General features: G+C 40.0%; 1 protein-coding gene across 7 annotated transcripts in view; it reads left to right on the top strand.

Moving 5' to 3' along the window:
- PSEN1 (presenilin 1) overlaps positions 1 to 19,275 on the top strand; it is a 57,366-nt gene extending 38,091 nt beyond the window's left edge. For 6 of the 7 annotated variants that reach the window (XM_045578915.1, XM_036432172.2, XM_045578921.1 and 3 more), the window contains 5 exons: positions 2,688 to 2,786; positions 5,454 to 5,540; positions 9,245 to 9,418; positions 14,453 to 14,571; positions 16,306 to 19,275. In XM_045578915.1, the coding sequence (XP_045434871.1) occupies positions 2,688 to 2,786; positions 5,454 to 5,540; positions 9,245 to 9,418; positions 14,453 to 14,571; positions 16,306 to 16,461 (635 nt within the window). In that variant the 3' untranslated portion in view covers positions 16,462 to 19,275. Of the gene's footprint in view, positions 1 to 2,687; positions 2,787 to 5,453; positions 5,541 to 9,244; positions 9,419 to 14,452; positions 14,572 to 16,288 lie in introns of all 7 variants that reach the window. The other variant, XM_045578916.1, reaches the window with a different exon arrangement.
- Positions 19,276 to 20,177: the final 902 nt, after the last annotated feature.

Here is a 20,177-nt window from a genome sequence, read left to right as displayed (position 1 = left end):
GGTTCAGAATATATGTGTAACACATAAAATGCTCATTTTAATTTAAAAAATATATATACTCTTATTGATTTCAGAGAGGAAAGGAGAGGCAGAGAGGTAGAAACATTAATGATGAGAGAGAATCATTAATTGGCTGCCTCCTGCCCAGGTTAAGTATTGAGCCCCAACCTGGGATGTGCACTAATTGGAAATCAAACTGTGACCTCCTGATTTGTAGGTCAATGCTCAACCCCTGAGCAACACTGGCTGGGCTCACTTAATTTTTAAAATAAAAATTAGGTTATCTTTTTATAAGGCACTTGGGTAGAATTATTCTTTTAAAAATAAAACTTATTTGGGTAGTATGAGATTCAAATTCATTAACAACCAATGTTACATGGGTCCTGAACAGTTAGAAAGTGCCCTACCACGAATAACTAAGGCAGTTGTACAAATGTGTACTCTGTTGCCCTGCATGAAAGCTACAAAAAGAGATCCATTTTTAGAGGCCAGTATGTGGTTTCTACATTATAAGTAGGTAGTGTTTTTTTATTCCTATACAGTTGCTTATTTAAAAATGTCAGGGGACGCATATTAGGAAACATCATCATCCCAAATTGAGTGTTGAAGAAAAAGTATATGGAAATAGAATTGAATTGGTTCTGTTCTCATATATAGAACTAAAGTCATATGTCTTCTGTGCCTGACTTTAGGTTATCTTCTATCTATTGATATATATATAAAAGCCTAAGCAACTGTCCACTGCCTGACTGGTAGCTATGACGTGCACTGACCACCAGGGGGCAGACGCTCAATGCAGGAGCTGCCGAGCTGTAGTGACTTGGCAGCTGTGTTCTAGGGTGACGCACCCAGAACCAGAGAGTAGGGAGCCCAATTCCAGTGTGCTTCACCTGAGAACTGCCCTCTGTCAATCTGGGACTCCTCAGGGGATGTTGGAGAGCCGGTTTTGGCCCTATCTCTGCAGGCCAGGCCAAGAGACCCCACCGAATCTGTGATCAGGCCTCTAGCATAATAGAATAGTACTTGATTTGCAAAGTAGTCATCAGTTATTCCATAGCTAAGATGAAGAATGTCAATGCTGTACTTCATCCATTCAGCAACTAATAAGTACTTTACAGTCAGAGATTTTACTAATATGTTCTGTTTAGTGCCATTGTCAACAACCACATTTTGCTAAGAGACCTGAAGTTTATATAGGTAAAGTATTTGCCCAAGCTTATCCTGTTTGATGTAGAATCGGAAGCCCAAATTCAGTCCTTTTTCTTACTTACATTACATTCTTTTTTCCATCAACCATTTATTTCCTTCAAATATGATACAAATAAATACCTCTACAGATCTTTGAGTTCCTTTAAAATGCAAAATTTTTGTATCTAATATTTAGAGCAGTGATTTTCAACCTTTTTCATCTCATGGCACACACAAATTAATACTAAAATTCCAAGGCACACCAAAAAATATTTTGGAACCCAACAAATTTCTCTTTTCTTATTCAAAACAAATTGAAGTGGAAACAGTGAGAGTAGCAATTTCTGTTTGTTGCATATTATATTATTTGTAGTAGTAGTAGTAGTAGTAGTTTACGAGATATTACCATTTGCAGGCATGAGATGTTTTACTTAAATGCATTAGACTGTTTGGAATATCACCATAAGCTGTCAAGTTTTCCTTTAAAATGTAGCTGTACCTGTTTTGTATTTTCAAATGTTTGAAATTATTTTCCATATTCTGAATTTTCATGATAGAAAATATAAGAACAGCTGCAGTTATTGGAAAGAGATGGTGGTAGAATCAAGAATGATTTAGAACAACAACAAAAAAGCATAATTTAGGCATTTTACTTCCTCTCTTAGTTGCTGTTTTTGTGAAAACAGATATACTCTAAGACCTAAATACTTATGAAGTGCTTTTGACAAGAAAACTAAAGAAATGCTAAACTCTCTCATAGAAAAGTTTATTATTTTATTTTGTTTAAATTTACTGCCCTCTTATTTAAAAGAAGAGAAGATGAATCCCTTGTCTGCTCTTCATATTTTGAAAAGTTCAATCAAATACCCTCTATTAAATTCTTTTTAGAATAAAGTTCCTATCTGTGGCTCATAGATATGGTTTGTTTGCAAATGGCTTGTCCCTATTTTCTGCTTATTGGACATTGACAATTGCTCTAAAATAGTTCTGTCTTGCAATTATCTCTGCCTCTTTTCTTCAAACTGGGAAGAGTTATTCTTAGAACCCAATAAAGATACATTGTAAACTAACCAAATAGCATCAAAACCAAAGCAAAATTTGCACAGATTTATAGGGTTTTGTTTAGGTTGCCCCATACCAGTTTACCTGCTATTTATTTCATATTCATTCAACATCTTTAAAAAATAGTTTATTAATTTTAGAGCGAGCGAAAAGCATCAATGTCATAGGCTAACATTGATCGGCTACCTCCTGCATGTTCCCTGATGGGGATTGAGGCAGTGACCCCAAAGTGTGCCCTGACTGGGAATTTCACCAGCAACCTTTCAGTGCACGGGAAGACAACCCAACCAACTGAGTCACACTAGCCAGGGCCATTTCACATCTTTTTATTTAAAAATTTTTTAAATATTTTCTATTGGCTAATTTTTCTCTAACACACCTACTTACAAGTTTAGCCAATACATTTTTTCAGATGTCTTTTCTATTTTGCTTTCTAGATTTAGTGGCTGTTTTGTGTCCAAAAGGCCCACTTCGTATGCTGGTTGAAACAGCTCAGGAAAGAAATGAAACTCTCTTTCCGGCTCTCATTTACTCCTGTAAGTATTTGGAATGGTATTAAATTAGTAAGCAGCTTAGAGTTTATAGGAACTGAAACACACATGACAAGGTCATTATCATAGTACTTTTTTTTTTTAATGTATATTTTATTGATTTTTTTTACAGAGAGGAAGAGAGAGGGATAGAGAGTTAGAAACATCGATGAGAGAGAATCATTGATCAGCTGCCTCTTGCACCCCCCCCACTGGGGATGTGCCCGCAACCAAGGTACATGCCCTTGACCAGAATTGAACCTGGGACCTTTCAGTCCGCAGGCTGACGCTCTATCCAATGAGCTAAACGGGTCTCGGCTATCTTGGTACTTTTTATCTCATCTTAAATGCAGATCTCTGTTTCCTTGCAAATTATTATCTTCCACCTGACATGGTAGAGAGAGAAGAAATAAAGTTTTTTATTGATATTAGAGAGAAAGAGAGAGAGAGAAACATTGATTGGCTGCCTCCTGCACTCATTCCAACCAGGGAACAAGTCCACAATCTGGGAATTGAACTGAGACCTTTTGGTGTATGGGACAATGCTCAACCAATTGAGCCATACTGGCCAGGGCAAGATAGAAGAAATATTTAGAAATTGGGGAGCCAGTATTCTCACTTAAAATTTTACTAGTCAAGTGTTACTGAGTACTGGTTATAGACATATCTTGCAGAGTTTATGAAAGAATTGTACTGTTCCTTCAGAATGTGTTTGCCTTTTTTGTTTTAGAGTCACCCTTTTCCTAATAATTCAGTAAATATTTATTGGGCATTGACCATCTTTTCCCACAGAGCATTGTAGGGGACAAAAAGATGATTAAGATACTTTGCCTTCCTTTAGAGCTCATTTGCTTACAATTTAGGGATCAGATAAGAAAATATACAAATAAGCAGCATCTAATGAAGAATGTGATCAGAGTGAGAAGTGGAGAGAGTTCAAAAGGGAGGAAGTCTGGCTGGGGACACAGGGAAGGCTTCCTGGAAGAGACAGCATTTGGATTGAATCTGTTAAGGATACGGTAGGATTGCAGCAAGCACAGAGGGAAATCAGTTCCATAACTGGGCTTGTCACAAAGAATGGCTTGGAGATATAAGTGTGGAGCCTCTTCATCAAATTTAAAGTGTTTACTTTGACTAGAACATGAAGTACACAATGGGGAAAATACTAGGGAGAGTTTAGAGAAGCAGATTACATCAAGATCAACTATAGATTTGAGTGACTGGGTTAACTCTCCATGCTTTTCATGATCATTGGAGAACCATAAAAGGTTCTTGAGCTGAAGAATAAAGAAAAATATGTGATAAAAGCCAGATGTGACCCACAAGCCTGAAATGTTTACTGTTTGGCCCTTTATTGGAAAAGTCGATAGACCCCTGATTTCTGTAGTAATATTAAATATTAAGAGAATTTGTAGCAATATTTTCTCCTTTGCATAAAGAAAGAAAATCAAACACCTGCTGCTGTGTTTCTAAGAAGGCTACCGAAATCCATAAGCCTGGAACATATGGTTGCCTTCTGTTTGTCTTATTTGGGTTTGGATTTAGTTGAACAGTGCATTGCCTGCCCAGCTTATGTTGACTTTGATAATGTTATTGGATAATGTAACTTATTTAACTTCAAAATAACAAAGTCATGATTAAATATGCCTATTATAGAATTTTCAGCCTCTTTTTTGTGTGTGTGGTTTTTTTTTTTCATAAGTTGCTCAAAAAGCCTAAGAGTATTAGGAACATGGGTATAATGATAAAATTTATAACAAAAAGCCAGAGAGACATAGACGCCAAGTGTCTTGTTTAAAATTGCTTACTATGATCAGGTTAGGCATTTGGTTCCTGGTGTAGCCCTGTGTGGTACATGTTTATATGAATTTTTATATTATTGTTGTTGTATTTTCAGGATGACTTCCCAAAAAGTGGTATACCTTGGTCTAAGGGATAATGTATATGTAGTTTTGTTAGATGTTACCATATTCCCCTCCAGTAGGGTCTATACCATTTTTAGTTCCATGAAATACATGAGAAGCACCATTTTAAAGAATTGATATTATCTCTTCACTAAAATGTGACAGAGATACGTATGTATGTATCTACGTATATATTTTTTTCTTATTTTCCATATGTAACATAGGCTAGCATTATTGAAAATCCAGAAATGGCACATGATATGAAAGAAACTAACTCTATGCATTTTTAGAATTATAATAAGCATATGATCCTCTTGTGAACCCTATTTTGTCCTCTAATTTAGTTCCAAGAACTAATTTTTATCTGTGAATTCACACTATTTTAGGAAATTCAACTAGTCCAGCTACTATTGCAGTGGAACCTTGCTGGCCTGAAGAGCTTTCCTTTTGGTTACTTTTCAGGGACTGTGAATGATTACGGCACTTTTACAATAGCAGCTGCAGTTTTAATTTCAGAATTTTTTATATGCCAGAATCAAAGAGAACCTTTTGTATTTTTAAAATACATCTAGTTCTGTTTTTTAAGAAGATGGTAGGAAGAGGTTAATGGGGGAAAAAGGATGAACTATGTAATACTTACAACAATAAAGATTGAAAGAAAAAGAGAAAGAAGCTTGGTGATTTGTGTGGGAATTGATGGCCTGCTGTCTATTCGTGCACTTCCCTTCTGCGTTTCCAATGCTTACCTGGACTCTGTCTTTCTTAACAGCAACCATGGTGTGGTTGGTGAATATGGCAAAAGGAGACCCTGAAGCCCAAAGGAAGGTATCCAAAAACTCCAATTCTAGTGAACAAAGTAGGTAAATTTTATTTGGTAATTTTCTGGGGTTTCGGGTCATTGTCATCTTACAGGCTAACAATTAGTTATAAGGTTGTGATTGTAACCTTTTTCTTTGGTCATAGATTTCTTTGAGAATCTCCTGAAAGCTGTGGTAATAGCTGGTAAAAATACCGATAAATATTAAGGAGTTCAGATTGTCCAAACCCAATAGTAAAGCCAAGGCACCCTCGGTTAAGAATTCCTGCCATTGGGTACCATTAATGCCAGGGTGAAAGTTTCAGGTGGAGGCTGATTTTATTATTTTTTATTTTATTTTTTTAAAGCTATTCATGACACTTGTTTTTTTAAAATTTAATTTTATTATTTTTTATATATTTTAGTGATTTTTTACAGAGAGGAAGAGAGAGGGATAGAGAGTTAGAAACATCTATGAGAGAGAAACATCGATCAGCTGCCTCTTGCACACCCCCTACTGGGGATGTGCCCGCAACCAAGGTACATGCCCTTGCCCGGAATCGAACCCGGGACCTTTCAGTCCGCAAGCCGACGCTCTATCCACTGAGCCAAACCGGTTTCGGCTGGAGGCTGATTTTAAAAGAACAGGTAGCCTTTCTCTCCAAACCTGTAGAGAATGAGAATCTCTTGTTTGTCATGGCCAGACCAACTTAAAAATAATTTTATTTGAGATGTGATCATGATTATACTGAGAAGAAAAAATACTCTGGGTGGACATGACTTTCTGGAGGAGGCAAATGATGGCCTAGGAGGGGAGAGGAAGAGGCCCACGTATGGAAACTGCCGAGGAGATTAAGGAGAACATAAGTTAGGAGTTATTAGAAAGAGTTGAATAACAAAAACAATGACAATAGTCAAGAAGAAAGGACACTTTTTTTAAAGAAAAGGAAAGGGCTAGCCTTATGAGGAAACTGAAAAACAGAAGCAGGATAAAAGTTGGTGAGAGAAGTGGAAAGGGCCTTAACTGAGTTGCTGTTTGTCAGGTAAGGAAGGGGTTAGGTTTTTTAGAGCCAAGAAAACAGCTGAAACCGGTTTGGCTCAGTGGATAGAGCATCGGCCTGCGGACTGAAGGGTCCCGGGTTTGATTCCGGTCAAGGGCATGTACCTTGGTTGCAGGCACATCCTCAGTAGGGTGTGCAGGAGGCAGCTGATCCATGATTCTCTCTCATCGATGTTTTTAACTCTCTATCCCTCTTTCTTCCTCTCTGAAAGAATCAATAAAATATATTTAAAAAAAAAAAATAGAGCCACGAAAACTGCTGCTTTAGCTTTTAGGTAACTGAGGACACTTTCAACTGGGAATTCCTATTTGGGTCCCAAAGACTCCAGGTTCATTCTGCAGTGAGCAAAGCAATAGAACAAGGTGACAATGCACCCTCAGTAGACCTGGTAGAGAAGTGGGAAATGTATTGGAAATAATTGCTACAAGTCTGGTTATTATGTTAACCTGTGTTAAGCTAAAGCAAATTAAAAGATGGATTGTTTATGAGTATGTATGTTTATATGTCAGTATGAGTGTGTATTTGGCATATCAAGATTTTATTCTTTCGATAAATGTTGATTGAGCACCAAACTGTGTGCCTGATATTTTGCTAGGTACTGGGGATAGGGCACTGAACGAGATACCCTGTTCTGTGGCACTTGTAGCCCATTTAAGGAGACACAAACATTCAACAGATCATTCATACAGTTGTTGATAAGTCCTATAAATGAGAAGTCTAAGTTGCTATGGAAGTTTATAGTAGAAGAATTTCATTTATTTTGGAAAGTCAAGGAAGGCTTCCCTGAGGAAGTGATAGCAAATGAAGAATGGAAGTATTTTCCAAAAGAAGAAATGACCTGGGCAGGGGGTTTGAAGTGAGAAGGAGCCGAATAAGCTGCAGTTCCTCAGGGGAGTGCTGTTGGTATTTTGGGTGGGGGGGGAGACACACAGTTCTTGGTAGTCACATGGGCTTATCCCGCTGCAGATGTCTAACATTCCTGGCCCTTCAACCAATAAATGCTAATCGTGACTTCCAGGTGTTACAACAACTCAAAACTCCTCCATGGAAGTTAGTTCCAAATAACCCCTGGGAAAACACTAGAGGAACTAGACACCTGATGGGAGCAAACGGGCATAGGTCTCCAGGAGGGATGTCTGTACAAGGAAAGGCCGGAACAGAGCTGGGAGGTTACCTGACTGTGAACTCTGCTAAGAGTTTGAGGATGAATTAGTTGTAATACATAGAAAATTAGTTAAGGAAAAAAATTAGGCGGTTTGCCAGAGAAAACAAAAAGTCATACAGAAGAAGCAAATGTAATTAGAGTATATTCTGATTGTAGCCAAGTATTTTAGTTGTGAATACTTTTTGCATTGTGATAGTATAAAAATTGAACTTAACATAAGATGATGACGTATTGAGAATATGGGGAGAGGTCAATTTACATGTGGGCTTGAATATGAAAGCAATGCTTCATTTCCCTGTAGGAAGTGATTACATTTTAACCTGAAATGAAAACATCAATATATCACACTATGAACATGCTATTTATAATTAACTGTGAATGCTAACACCAAAGGAAACAGCTGAGAAGTTTGAAAATAGGAGTGAGAATAGGAGGAGGGAAGGGACAGAGCAGGGGCTGCTGTTTTTATCTTTATTTGTAAACCTTATGCTTCTGTAACTTCACAAACTCCAAACCAGGGAAGATCCCATTTTGTGGTAACTGATTAAGAAAAAGAATACAAAATTGTGAGGACCCCTCCCAGAAAAAAATGTATGCAAGGGAGAGAGGCCTGAAGTGAACAGGCTTAATTTATTCATGGTAAATCTACCTCTGCTAGGAACATGTGTCATTTTTATAAACAAAGAAAAAAGAAAAAAAATATTACTATCAACGCCACGTAATATAATTATTTTTGTTGTGTGGAAGGTTCTCAAGACTCTCAAGTTATGCTCACAATTTTCAGACCGACAGTCATGACAAAATGACTAGCCCATAAAAAATGTGTTCCCTACCCACCCCACCCTTCACCTCCCTGCTGTATAACTTAGGCACTAAAGGCAGAGCCGAGTTTTCAGAAAGGAGTGGTTAGAAAGCTTTCAGCTGCAAACATCAGAAAAAACAACTTGTTTGCTTTAAACAAGAAGAAATGTGTTCTCTCACATGACCAGAGTCCCGAGGTGTAGACGTTTTAGGGTTAGTTAGTTTTGTGGTCGTCAGTGTTATCAAGGGCCCAGGTTCTTTCCTGCTGTGCCATCCTTAGCACACTGCTCCTCATGGTTGCAAGATAACAAATACAGTTCCAGGCATCATATCCAGATAAGACAACATCTAGGGGTAGGGGGACAGTTAGTAAAGAGTGAAAAATTTCCCCCAAATTTGTAGCAGGCTTTGCTTCATCACACACTGACTAGTACCAAACCCATAGCCTCAGAGCTTTCATTGGGAAGAGGAATGATGGACTTGGATCGATCAGGATTTACACTTGAGTCATGTGAGCGAGAGGTAGAAATCCAAACACATCAGGACTGCCCTCAGGAATAAGGGGAGAAATGGTTAATGGGTAAGCAACCAACAGGCCCTGCTATAGCCCATGTTTTGTGGTTAAAGAGCCAGGTAACCAATTATGACAACCAAGTAGTTACTGTTTCCATGTAACTTTCTAAAAGGTATTAAGAACATTTTCTGAATATTACAGTTGTGATTTCTTTTTCTTGAAGACACAGTGAGTGAGCCACAGAACCCTGTGACAGAGAGTGATGATGGTGGCTTCAATGAAGAGTGGGAAGCCCAGAGGGACAGTCGTCTGGGACCTCATCACTCTACAGCTGAGTCACGAAGTGCTGTACAGGAAATTTCCAGCAGCATCGTAGCCAGTGAGGACCCAGAGGAAAGTATGTGCATTTCTCTAATTGAAAGTCATGGATTCCTGTAGGTGCTGCAGCATCAAGCCCTCCCAAAATAAAATTAACCCAGAGCACTAGTCTACTTCTAAGTAACAGCACAGCTTTTAGTGGGAAATAACAATAGATGTTGCTTTTCTTTATACACACACACACACACACACACACACACACACACACACACACTAGAGGCCTGGTGCACAAAATTCGTGTGGAGGGAGGGGATGTTCCTCAGCCTGACCTGCACCCTCTCCAATCTGGGAGCCCTCAGGGGATGTCCTACTGATGGCTTAGGCCTACTCCCTGTGGTTCTATGCTCTCTGTGGGGCCTGCCTGCTCCACACCGCGGCAATGGCCAACCAAGCCATGCTGGGAGCTGCCTCCTCCCTGTTGTCAGTCTCCATGGGGGTAATGAGGTTAATTTGCATATGCACTCCTGATTGGCTGGTGGGTGTTGTGAAGTGGTGGTAAATTTGCATGTTTCTCTTTTATTAGTGTAGGTATATATATATATATGTGTGTGTGTGTGTGTGTGTATGTGTGTGTGTGTGTGTATATATATATATATTATTGATTTCAGAAAGGAAGGGAGAGAGAGAAACATCAATGATCAGAGAGAATCATTGATCAGTTGCCTCCTGCATGCCCCCCCATTGGGGATAGAGCTCACAACACAGGCATGTTCCCTGACCTGAAATCAAACTGCAACTTCCTGGTTCATAGGTTGATGCCTAACCACTGAGCCATGGTGGCTGGGCTAGTGGGGCTTTTCTCATAGCATCGTGTGTTAATGGGTCAAATCCTGCCCCTCGGGTTGTTGAAATTGGCCTTTTATAGTCTGATCTTTGGTATTTGTTTTATAAGGTCAAAGATTTATTTATTTTTTCAGTAAGATTTCATGGCTGCAGTATTCTTGTGTACAAATATTTTATTAATATTTTTTACTTTTTGTTGTACAGAGACCAGTGGTTTGAATGTTTCCATCTTTTACATTGTTATTCCCTATGTCAGCAAGTTCCTCCTAACTTCAGATTAATATTTTCTTTGGGACCAATATAAACTAATATTTCATCATCTTAGCATCCACTACCACACAACCACTCTGATTACATTAGTGTTTTAAACCAGACTTATGGTTACTTATAACGGTCTCCGTTTATACTGGAAATTATTTCTAAAAAGACACATATGTCTTCCAGGACAACCTTTTAAAAATCAGCATTTAGCCGAGACCAGTTTGGCTCAGTGGATAGAGCGTCGGCCTGCGGACTGAAAGGTCCCGGGTTCGATTCCGGGCAAGGGCATGTACCTTGGTTGCGGGCACATCCCCAGTAGGGGGTGTGCAAGAGGCAGCTGATCGATGATTCTCTGTCATCGATGTTTCTAACTCTCTATCCCTCTCTCTTCCTCTCTGTGAAAAATAAATAAAAATAAAAAAAATCAGCATTTAGCCCTAACTGGTTTGGCTCAGTGGATAGAACATCGGCCTGGGGACTGAAGGATCCCGGATTTGATTCCAATCAAGGGCATGTACCTTGGTTGCGGGCACATCCCCAGTAGGGGGTGTACAGGAGGCAGCTGATCAATGTTTCTAACTTTCTATCCCTCTCCCTTCCTCTCTGTAAAAAAATCAATAAAATATATTAAAAAAATAAATAAAGTCAACATTTAATCAGAAAACTAAGTAGAGCCTTTAATTAGAAATGTAAAACATTTTTATTCAGTGTGAAGGCAGTTGATCTTCTAGTGCAGTGTTTCCCAAACTTTTGACATATAATTTTCGTAACACTGAGTTCCCCTCGTACTCATGAGAACGTAGAATTAGGTGCAGCTAAGCATGGTGCAGTGCATATCCCCACCAAACTCCGGTGCAACGCGTACTCCCACCAAACTCTTCCCGTACCCCTGGGGGTATGCGTACCACACTTTGGGAAACACTGTTCTAGTGAATTTCAAAAATATTCTTCCTTCAAACATCATGCGCCCAGCAGGCTCATCCTCGGTGTAATACTGTTAATCTTACAATTGACCAGAGCAGGGAAAGGAGCCTGGTGTTTCCAGGAGTGGGGAGTTGACTCATGGAGGTTCTTTTCCTATTGTATTTACCTCAAGGAAGGAGAGAGAGGGATTTTGCTATTTTTTTTTTAAGTGGAGGAAGAGATTTTAGTAGTATAAAAGGCAGTTTTTAATATGTTTATATTTATTTAAGAGATAATAGGAAATAGTCATTATTATGCTATTATACATAAGCTAGACACATATGCTGCTGGAGGTCATATAGAGAAACCTTATAATTAAAGTGAGCAGTCACATCATTTATTGTCTTTACTATGTCTTGTGTTTGGTAGACCATCAGATGCCCCTTTTAATATTAAAAGAATACCATAATTACTTAAAATTATTTTTCAGAGTTGGCAAAAACAAAACAAAAAACAACAGAAGGCAGACTTCTGTTAACCATTATAAGCAAATAGTAGAAAAATGCTAGCAGCCAATTTTAGCATACTTGGCAATAGCATACAATTAATTCATTATGTCTAACTTAAGCAGTTTTCAGGGCTATAATTTTAGTTGTTTAGCCATGGCATATTTTGATTGAATAAATAAAAGTGAGCTGTTTAAAGAAAACAAATTCCCAGCAACTGATTTTTCTTAGGTTTTATATACTGATTCAGTTTCTTCTGATTATAGGTCAATAAAATGTGTCCTTTTGGTAAGTGCTAAAGAAAAAAAATTGATGGTTACTTCTTTGTCGTCCCCCCCCCCTCTATTTTAAATATATTTTTATTACTGATTTCAGAGAGGGAGAGGGAGAAAGAGATAGAAACATGAATGATGTGAAAGAACCATTGATCGGCTGCCTCCTGTACGTGCATGCTAGGGATTGAGCCTGTAACCCGGACATGTGCTCTGACCAAGAATCGAACTGTGACTTCCTACCTAGTTCATAGGTTGATGCTCAATCCCTGAGCCACGCCAGCTGGCTTCTTTCTCTGTTTTAATTTTGCTAATAAAATATACCTGTATTTATCCCTTCACTAAAATGAATTATGTGAAGTAGTACAATAGCATTTATCACAGTATAGGCAGTCCTCGGTTATGTCAGACTCAACTTACGTTGTTTGGTGGTTACGTCACCATCTCCCATTTATTTATTTTTAAAAAATTCCGTCATTTCGATGGATGTACATATGGCTTTATGTTTTTTATTATTTATTTACCACAAGTAAAAGTCAAGAATTATCTTTCTTTTAATTTTTTTTTATTGTTTGACTTCATTTCCGCTGTGTATGTGCTCCATGTGAGTGACGTAGGTGCTTATGTAGGTGGGTTTCTACTTACGGCGACAATCGCGTTACGTGGCGCTGTAGGAATGGATCTCTGACATAACCCGAGGACTGCCTGTATTGCTGTTATTTACACAAGACTTTATTTTTTATTTTTAAAATGTTTAAATTATTATTTTTTTTAAATTTAAAGTATTACATATATATCCTTTTTTTTAAATGAAAAAAATGTGAGACCGTAATTTTAAGCTTGATTCAATACATTTTTTTTTAAAGCTATATTGAGATATAATTCACTTACTATAACAGTTCATGCATTTAAAGTTGTGGCTTTAGAATATTCACAGAAGTGTTCTAGCTTCATCACAATTAATTTTAGAATGTTTTCATTATCCCAGAAAGAAACCCACACTTGTTAGGTGCCCACCTCTCCATCCCCCCATATAAAGTATGCAGTGCATTGATTTTTATTGTATTCAGAGTTAGGCAATCATCACCATAAGTGAATTCTAGAACATATTCATCACCTCAGAAAGAAACCTTTATCCATTCATTAGCCTCCACACCTCTCAACACCAACCAGTGTGTACTATCTTCATATGTTTTCCTGTTCTGGATATTTAATAAAAATGTGGTCCTTTACCCTAACCAATTTGGCTCAGTGGATAGAGCGTTGGCCTGTGGAGTGAAAGGTCCCAGGTTCGATTCGTTCAAGGGCATGTACCTTGGTTGCGGGCACATCCCCAGTAGGGAGTGTGCAGGAGGCAGCTGATTGATGTTTCTCTCTCATCAATGTTTCTAACTCTCTATCCCTCTCCCTTCCCCTCTATTAAAAAAAATCAATAAGATATATTTAAAAACAAACAAAAAACATTATGCTAAGTGAAAGAAACTGGTACAAAGGACCACATTTCAATATATTTTTATTATATAATGTTTGTGGCAGCATTATTCATAATAGTCCGAAACTGAAAACAGTCCACGTGCCCGTCACCTGGTAAGTGGGTAAACAAGCTTAGAGGTAGTATATTCATACAGTGGGGAAGTATTCATCAGTGAAAAGGAACAAGCTACAGACATGAAGTAGCATGGATAAACCTCAGAAACGTTAAGTGAAAGAAGCCAGTCACAAAAGACTTCATAATGTCTGAGTCCGTTTCTATGAGCTGTCTAGAAAAGGCAGATTTATAGAGAGAGCAGGTTGGAGTGGGGATTCTTTGAATGGGCACAGGTACTTTATCAGGGTGTTGGAAATGGGAATTGTGAAAATGGTTAAACAGTTCTAAGTTTTCTATAATGATTGAATTCTACACTTACACAAATAGATGAATTTTATGAAATGAATGGTACCTCAGGAAAGCTGTTTTTAAAAGGGGGGATGACACTTATCTCATAGGGGTCTTCGTGAGGATTTATTAGAACAAATGCCATGTATAAACCAGGCGTTCAAGAGATGACCAATAATAACTTGTTGTTATTATTTTTGATACTTAACAGCAGTATCTGGTTAAGATCCCGGAGTCAGCCACATAAAATCTGAAGCTCCTATTGTAAAAAAAAAAAAAAAGAAAGAAAGAAAAAGAAAAAGAAAAGGAAGAAAAGCTAGCTCAAGCCTAATTTTGTGTGATACCATTTACTGACTTCTCATTCAGGGTGGAGTAGAGCAGGGACATTTTTGAATTGTGAAATCATAGCCGAGAGTGACAAACTGTTTATATTTGTAATCTTTCCTTTTCAGGGGGAGTAAAGCTCGGATTAGGAGATTTCATTTTCTACAGTGTTCTGGTCGGAAAAGCTTCCGCCACAGCCAGTGGAGACTGGAACACGACCATAGCCTGTTTCGTAGCCATATTAATTGTAAGTACATACTAATAAAAACATGCCAGAACACCTCCTCGGCTCTGTTCTGGCAGCCCCATTTAACCCCCGCTGGGCTGAGTGTTCCAATCCCCTGGGAGCTTTTTAAAAACAATTAGGCCTCACCTGAATAGTTCTCCAGGGGGCCACACATTAAAATCACCCAAGACCTTTTAAAACTGTGTATCCCCATCCTGAGATACTCTTATTTAATTTGTTTCAATTGTGTATCTTATTTTTAAAGTTCCCCAGGAAATGCTGTAAGTACTTCTGATTAGGAACCATTGCTTCAGGCAGCATAGATATGTTGGAAATTAGCTGTGTCTTTAAAGGGGTGAGTAGATCCTCACTCAGTGCCTGCGTTTGGTGGTGATTTTTGCATTTAATGCCACAACCTGCAGGGTACAGAGTTCCTTTGGGCAGCAGATATGAGGCCAGAAAAGGTAACACAGTGCATGATCTCCTATAGGTCTTACCCATAGAGCCACACCATTAATCCTAAAGCTTCCAGAACTATGATTTAAATAAATAACTCAGAAGATATTTATTACTGCCCCCCCCCTTTTTTTTTATTAAAGATGCTCTTTGTTTCATATGTGAGTGAAGTTACATGACAGCCTTTATATTGCATTTATTTTGTGATTTATAGTGCTAATCTACCCAGTTAGAATTTTCTTGTATTTTATTTCTCTTTTGATATCAATTTTCTGGATGTGTTGCAGCTTTTAAGAAGAAAAGTATTTATTCTGGATAAACCTGAAATGATGCTTAGCCTCCAGAATTTATAGTTAGTGTCTCAATAAATAGAGTAAAAATGGACTATATTATAGGGCTGTTCTATTTCTAAGAGAGCAGCAATATAATTTTCATAAACTTGAGAAAAAAATCCTCACCCAAGGATATGTTTCCTGATTCTGATTTTAGAGAGACAAGGGGGTGGGGGAGAGAAAGAGGGTCATTGGTTAGTTGCCTTCCCCGTGGACCGGGACCAGGGATCAAATCTGCAACCTAGGTATGCGCCCTGACAGGGAATCGAACCCACAACCAATCAAAGCACCTGGCTGGGGCACTTTCATAAACTTTTATCAGCATATTCTGTGTAAATCTTTGCCTCCCTCCAACCCACAGCATAAAAAATACTTTTCATTTCTGGGATTTTAGGCAGCCAAACTTAACTGAGAGTAGCCAACTCAATATTTTAGATAAAATTTTTGGCATTAAATTTTTTCCAAGAATAGTTTTACTTATTTTCAGGTTCTAATTCTTTTTTTAAATATACATTTTATTGATTTTTTTACAGAGAGGAAAGAAGAGGGATAGAGAGTTAGAAACATCCATGAGAGAGAAACATCAATTCAGTTGCCTTCTGCACACTTCCTACTGGGGATGTGCCCGCAAGCAAGGTGCATGCCCTTGACTGGAATCAAACCTGGGACCCTTCAGTCTGCAGGCCGACGCTCTATCCACTGACCCAAACCGGTTAGGGCTTCAGGTTCTGTTCCTTGCCTAGAATTAGGGGATGAAGAATCAAGAATGTGTGCATCATGAATTCTGTGTTGCAGAGGAAAATAAAAGTTGGTTCCGGGTTTAATGGGAACTTTTGTTCTAAAATTTAACCTCAGAGGATTGTCTTTAATTAACTAAATTAAATGGGAGACTTGTGACTGAGTTGTTTTGCACAAAATACTTTCATAATGATGTCTGGGTTTGTGTCTTGGCCCCTCTCCCCCGCAGGGTTTGTGCCTTACATTATTACTCCTCGCCATTTTCAAGAAAGCATTGCCAGCTCTTCCGATCTCGATCACCTTCGGGCTTGTTTTCTACTTTGCCACAGATTATCTTGTGCAGCCCTTTATGGACCAGTTAGCATTCCATCAATTTTATATTTAGCAGATTTGTGATGAGACTTCCATGGATTTTTCTCCTCTAACTATAATAAACTCTGGGAAGGACAACGGTGATTTTCCTGTGTCTACATCTAACAAAGTCACAGTTCCCAGCTGGACTTTTTGCAGCTTCCTTCCACGTCTTCCTGAACACCTGCACTATTGGCCATCGGAAGGAGGTGTCTACAGAAAACGGTTCTGAACATCCGTCGTGGTGGTGGTGGTGGTTGGTGGTGGACGGAGTCCCTTGGAACAAACTACCAGCTTTTAGGGACAAGAACAAAGAAAAGTGATGGGCCAAAAAGCTGCTGGCTCCCTCCCACCAGCAGTTTCAGAGGCGGACTGACCAGCACTGCAGACTCTCAGGACCGCCATGATCACGATGCTAGATGGAGTGGTTAAACCAAACAGGACTCATCATCGGGAACGCGTGTAAGCCTAATCAGTCTGGGTTGAACTCTAAACCTTTTCAGGAGGTACTATGAGGAAGGCAGTACCAGCAGCAAAATGGGAAGGCGAAAAGGGGTTCAAACTTTCACTCTCAAATTTCTTTTGCTACAAACTTAACAGTTTTAAATAAGACTCTTTTTTCACCTGGAGTCAAGTCAGATGTATGCGTTGATTTGAACGGTTTTTGTTCTCACGCACTGACACTCATTACCATCGATGGTTGCCATTTCCTCCCAAGGCCAGTATGAATTTATGTGAGGTTGCTTTATCTTAAAAGTGTTAACCTCGGGTTCCAAGTTCAGTAATTTCTGGAAATAACGGAACTATAACAATGATTCTCTGACACCCTTAGGTAATTCTGGTTTTGCCTCAAATCCCTAATTTTTAGACAGACTTGTAGGTTTGCTTGTCCCTCGATGCCTTCTTTGTTCCCCATCTCTCCCTCCACTCCCCCCATACACGTTCTTTCATAAGACAGCTCTGTGGTGGAAGCAGACCATCCCGTTATCTAGGCTTTTCCTCTGTGTGGAGCACAGAACGTGTTATGGATCAGTGCTCTCAGCCTCGCTGTCATAGTTTCCTCAGTAGCAGATACAATGTGCGCCCAAAGACCGTAGCATTAAAGAAGAGTAAATGGCTGGTGAAGCACTTTCTGTCCTGGTTTTCTTTTTTTTTTTTTTTTTTAGTACAACTGAGTGTCTCTGACAGTAGGTCAGAGTTCAGACCAATAGCCAGGAGCTGGTGGTTTGTAAAGTCAGGGATCAGGTGTGTCTGTGCCAAGCAGGAGTTGGGAGAAAGCCAGTATCGCCCTTGGTGAGCCAGCGGGTCAGGCGGAGAGCCCAGTGCCAACAGAACAAAGGGGCCTCCAACAGCCATTGGCACCAGGGGAGCTCGTGTCCCGCGGGCAGATGCGAAGATCCACGTTACTCCTCTGGAACCTGTCAGTGGCGCTTGGTGGTTTCCCTTCTGCCTTGCCTTGCAGCTCAGGGTACCTTCGTATGAACTGGGCGGTGTGGCCAGGCCAGGCCGTTCAGCTGGACATGCACATAAACAGCCATCACCTGTGGGCACAGGCCCCTCTCACTGAAGCTGTGCCAGGGCACAACCTTCTGTCCCCGCCATTAGTAATCAGTTCCCATCGGGCGGGAGAAAGGCCTGCATTTCCTCGTCCTGCCGCGCGCTCTCAGCCTGTCGTACAGCCGGGTCTGGGGCTGGTTCCCCTCGGAGGTTAGGGTGTTTGCTTCCCGTCATGGAATATCTCTTAGAAACTGCCTCAAGGAGCAGCGTGCTGGTCCTAACCTGAGTGCAAGTGAAAACTGGCTCAGACTGGGCAGCTGAGAACTGCGGGGAAGCAGCTGTGCAAAGAAAGCAGGCTGAGCGTAGCAGGAGCTCCGGCATCCATTTTTGTTTGTTTAGCCCCTTTTTCCCAAGATTCTCTTTTTCTCCTCAGACATGTGGCAGTGTCGTGGGTACTCCAGAAAGACACGGCATTCAGCCGCTACAGCACAGTCCCCAGTCTGATTCGAAACTGCCTCGAAGGAGCCCCATATGGAGAAGTTTATCTGTGCGAGGGTTCTCTCAGAAGAGGGGGGGGGGGGTGCGTGTGCGTGTGCGTGTGTTTAGATCCACCCTGTGTGTTACTGTCCCGTGTAGAAAGATGGCACTAAATCTGTCACTTTCTACAAGATGGAACCACATCCCACCACAGAGAAAGCACACTGTATTCTTTAAATCACCAATCTCAGAGGCAGAACTTTGTTTTCAAATCTTTTTAGAATCAATTCAGTCATTTCTGAAATATCAAAATGCTAGTCTTCCACTGGGAAATATCAGTTGTCACTGAAGAGAACAGTAGCAAGTCCACTGGGGCCGGGCCACACAAACCAGAAAGCATGGCCAGCCGAGCCAGCCCACTCCATAAGAGGGAGGAGAACGGTAGGAAAAAGTGGCCGCTACCGTCTGGGTCTGGCTGGCCGGCAGAATGAAGGTTTTGTAATATAGCATGGTGCTACAGAAGTACCGACCTATGGAAGTACCGACCACATTTGGAAGATTTTTAGTTTTTTCCAAGAGGAAGGGCTCACTTTCCTGTTTTTGGTTCTTGGTAGGTTAGTGTCTCAGCTCTCCGTATAAATGACTAAATTTCTTGATCAGAAAAAAAAATAGAAGCTTTCTGAGCTCCTAAAAACTTTCATAAGTGAGCAAATTACTGATTTCACTATGGAAGCAATAGTCGTCTTGTTCACAATCTATAGAATGTGAGACAGATGTCAAGCTACCTCCAGGGCCAGGCGTCTCGAGGAAGCCCCTGGCCCTGTGCCCAGCGCCCAGCCTCACATAGTCCCCGTTTGTGAGCTAGCCCTGGGAGGAAAAGTTCAGATACTGCTATGAAAAGATTTGTTCAACCTCTTCCATGGTGCTGGAGTCTAAAGATGCAACAATGAGTAAGATCTGTCTTCAGGGGGTTGAGCGTCTACCTGTGAACAGGAGGTCACAGTTCAGTTCAATCCCGTGTTGCAGGTTCGATCCTCAGTAGGTGCTGTGCAAGAGGCAGCCAATCAATGATTCTCTCTCTGAAACCAATAAAAAAAAATTAAAAAAAAAGATCTATCCTCAGAAGGCAGCTGTAGTCTCTTGTTTTCTGGTATATGCCATCTTTTTTTTTTTTTTAATTAAAACAATATATATATATTTTATTGATTTTTCACAGAGAGGAAGGGAGAGAGATAGCTAGAAACGTCAATGAGAGAGAAACATCGACCAGCTGCCTCTTGCACACCCCCTACTGGAGATGTGCCCGCAACCAACATACATGCCCCTGACCGGAATCGAACCTGGGACCTTTCAGTCCACAGACTGACGCTCTACCACTGAGCCAAACCGGTTTCAGCCTATGCCATCTTAATGTCTCTAAAATATCAGGTACTGGTCATTAACGCCTTTCACAGTTGATGTTATTTGAGCTCTTATATAATATTGATGTTACAAAGGTGACTTGATTTTCCCAGAAATGCATCCTTTCAGTAAAGTTCTTGTTTTTCTCCAAACTTGCTTTTGGATAGTCTGTAAGCCATTCTCCTCACCTCCACAAGTGTCCTGAACGTTAGAGTTTGGAAAGAGACTTGAAAACTGGACATTTGGTTTTGCCCTGGATGAAACAGTGTCACCATCATAAGTGTGAGCCCAGAACTGATCTTGTGATTTCTCCAGTGTTTAAAGTCCCCAAAACACAGAAGAGGAGCGACTGTTTCAGCTTTCCCAGCCCTCGTT

The sequence above is a fragment of the Pipistrellus kuhlii genome, unplaced genomic scaffold (assembly GCF_014108245.1).
Source record: "Pipistrellus kuhlii isolate mPipKuh1 unplaced genomic scaffold, mPipKuh1.p scaffold_m20_p_1, whole genome shotgun sequence".
Lineage (NCBI taxonomy): Eukaryota > Metazoa > Chordata > Mammalia > Chiroptera > Vespertilionidae > Pipistrellus > Pipistrellus kuhlii.
The sequence above is the reverse complement of the archived record's forward strand: the minus strand, read 5'-3'. Positions and strand labels throughout refer to the sequence as shown.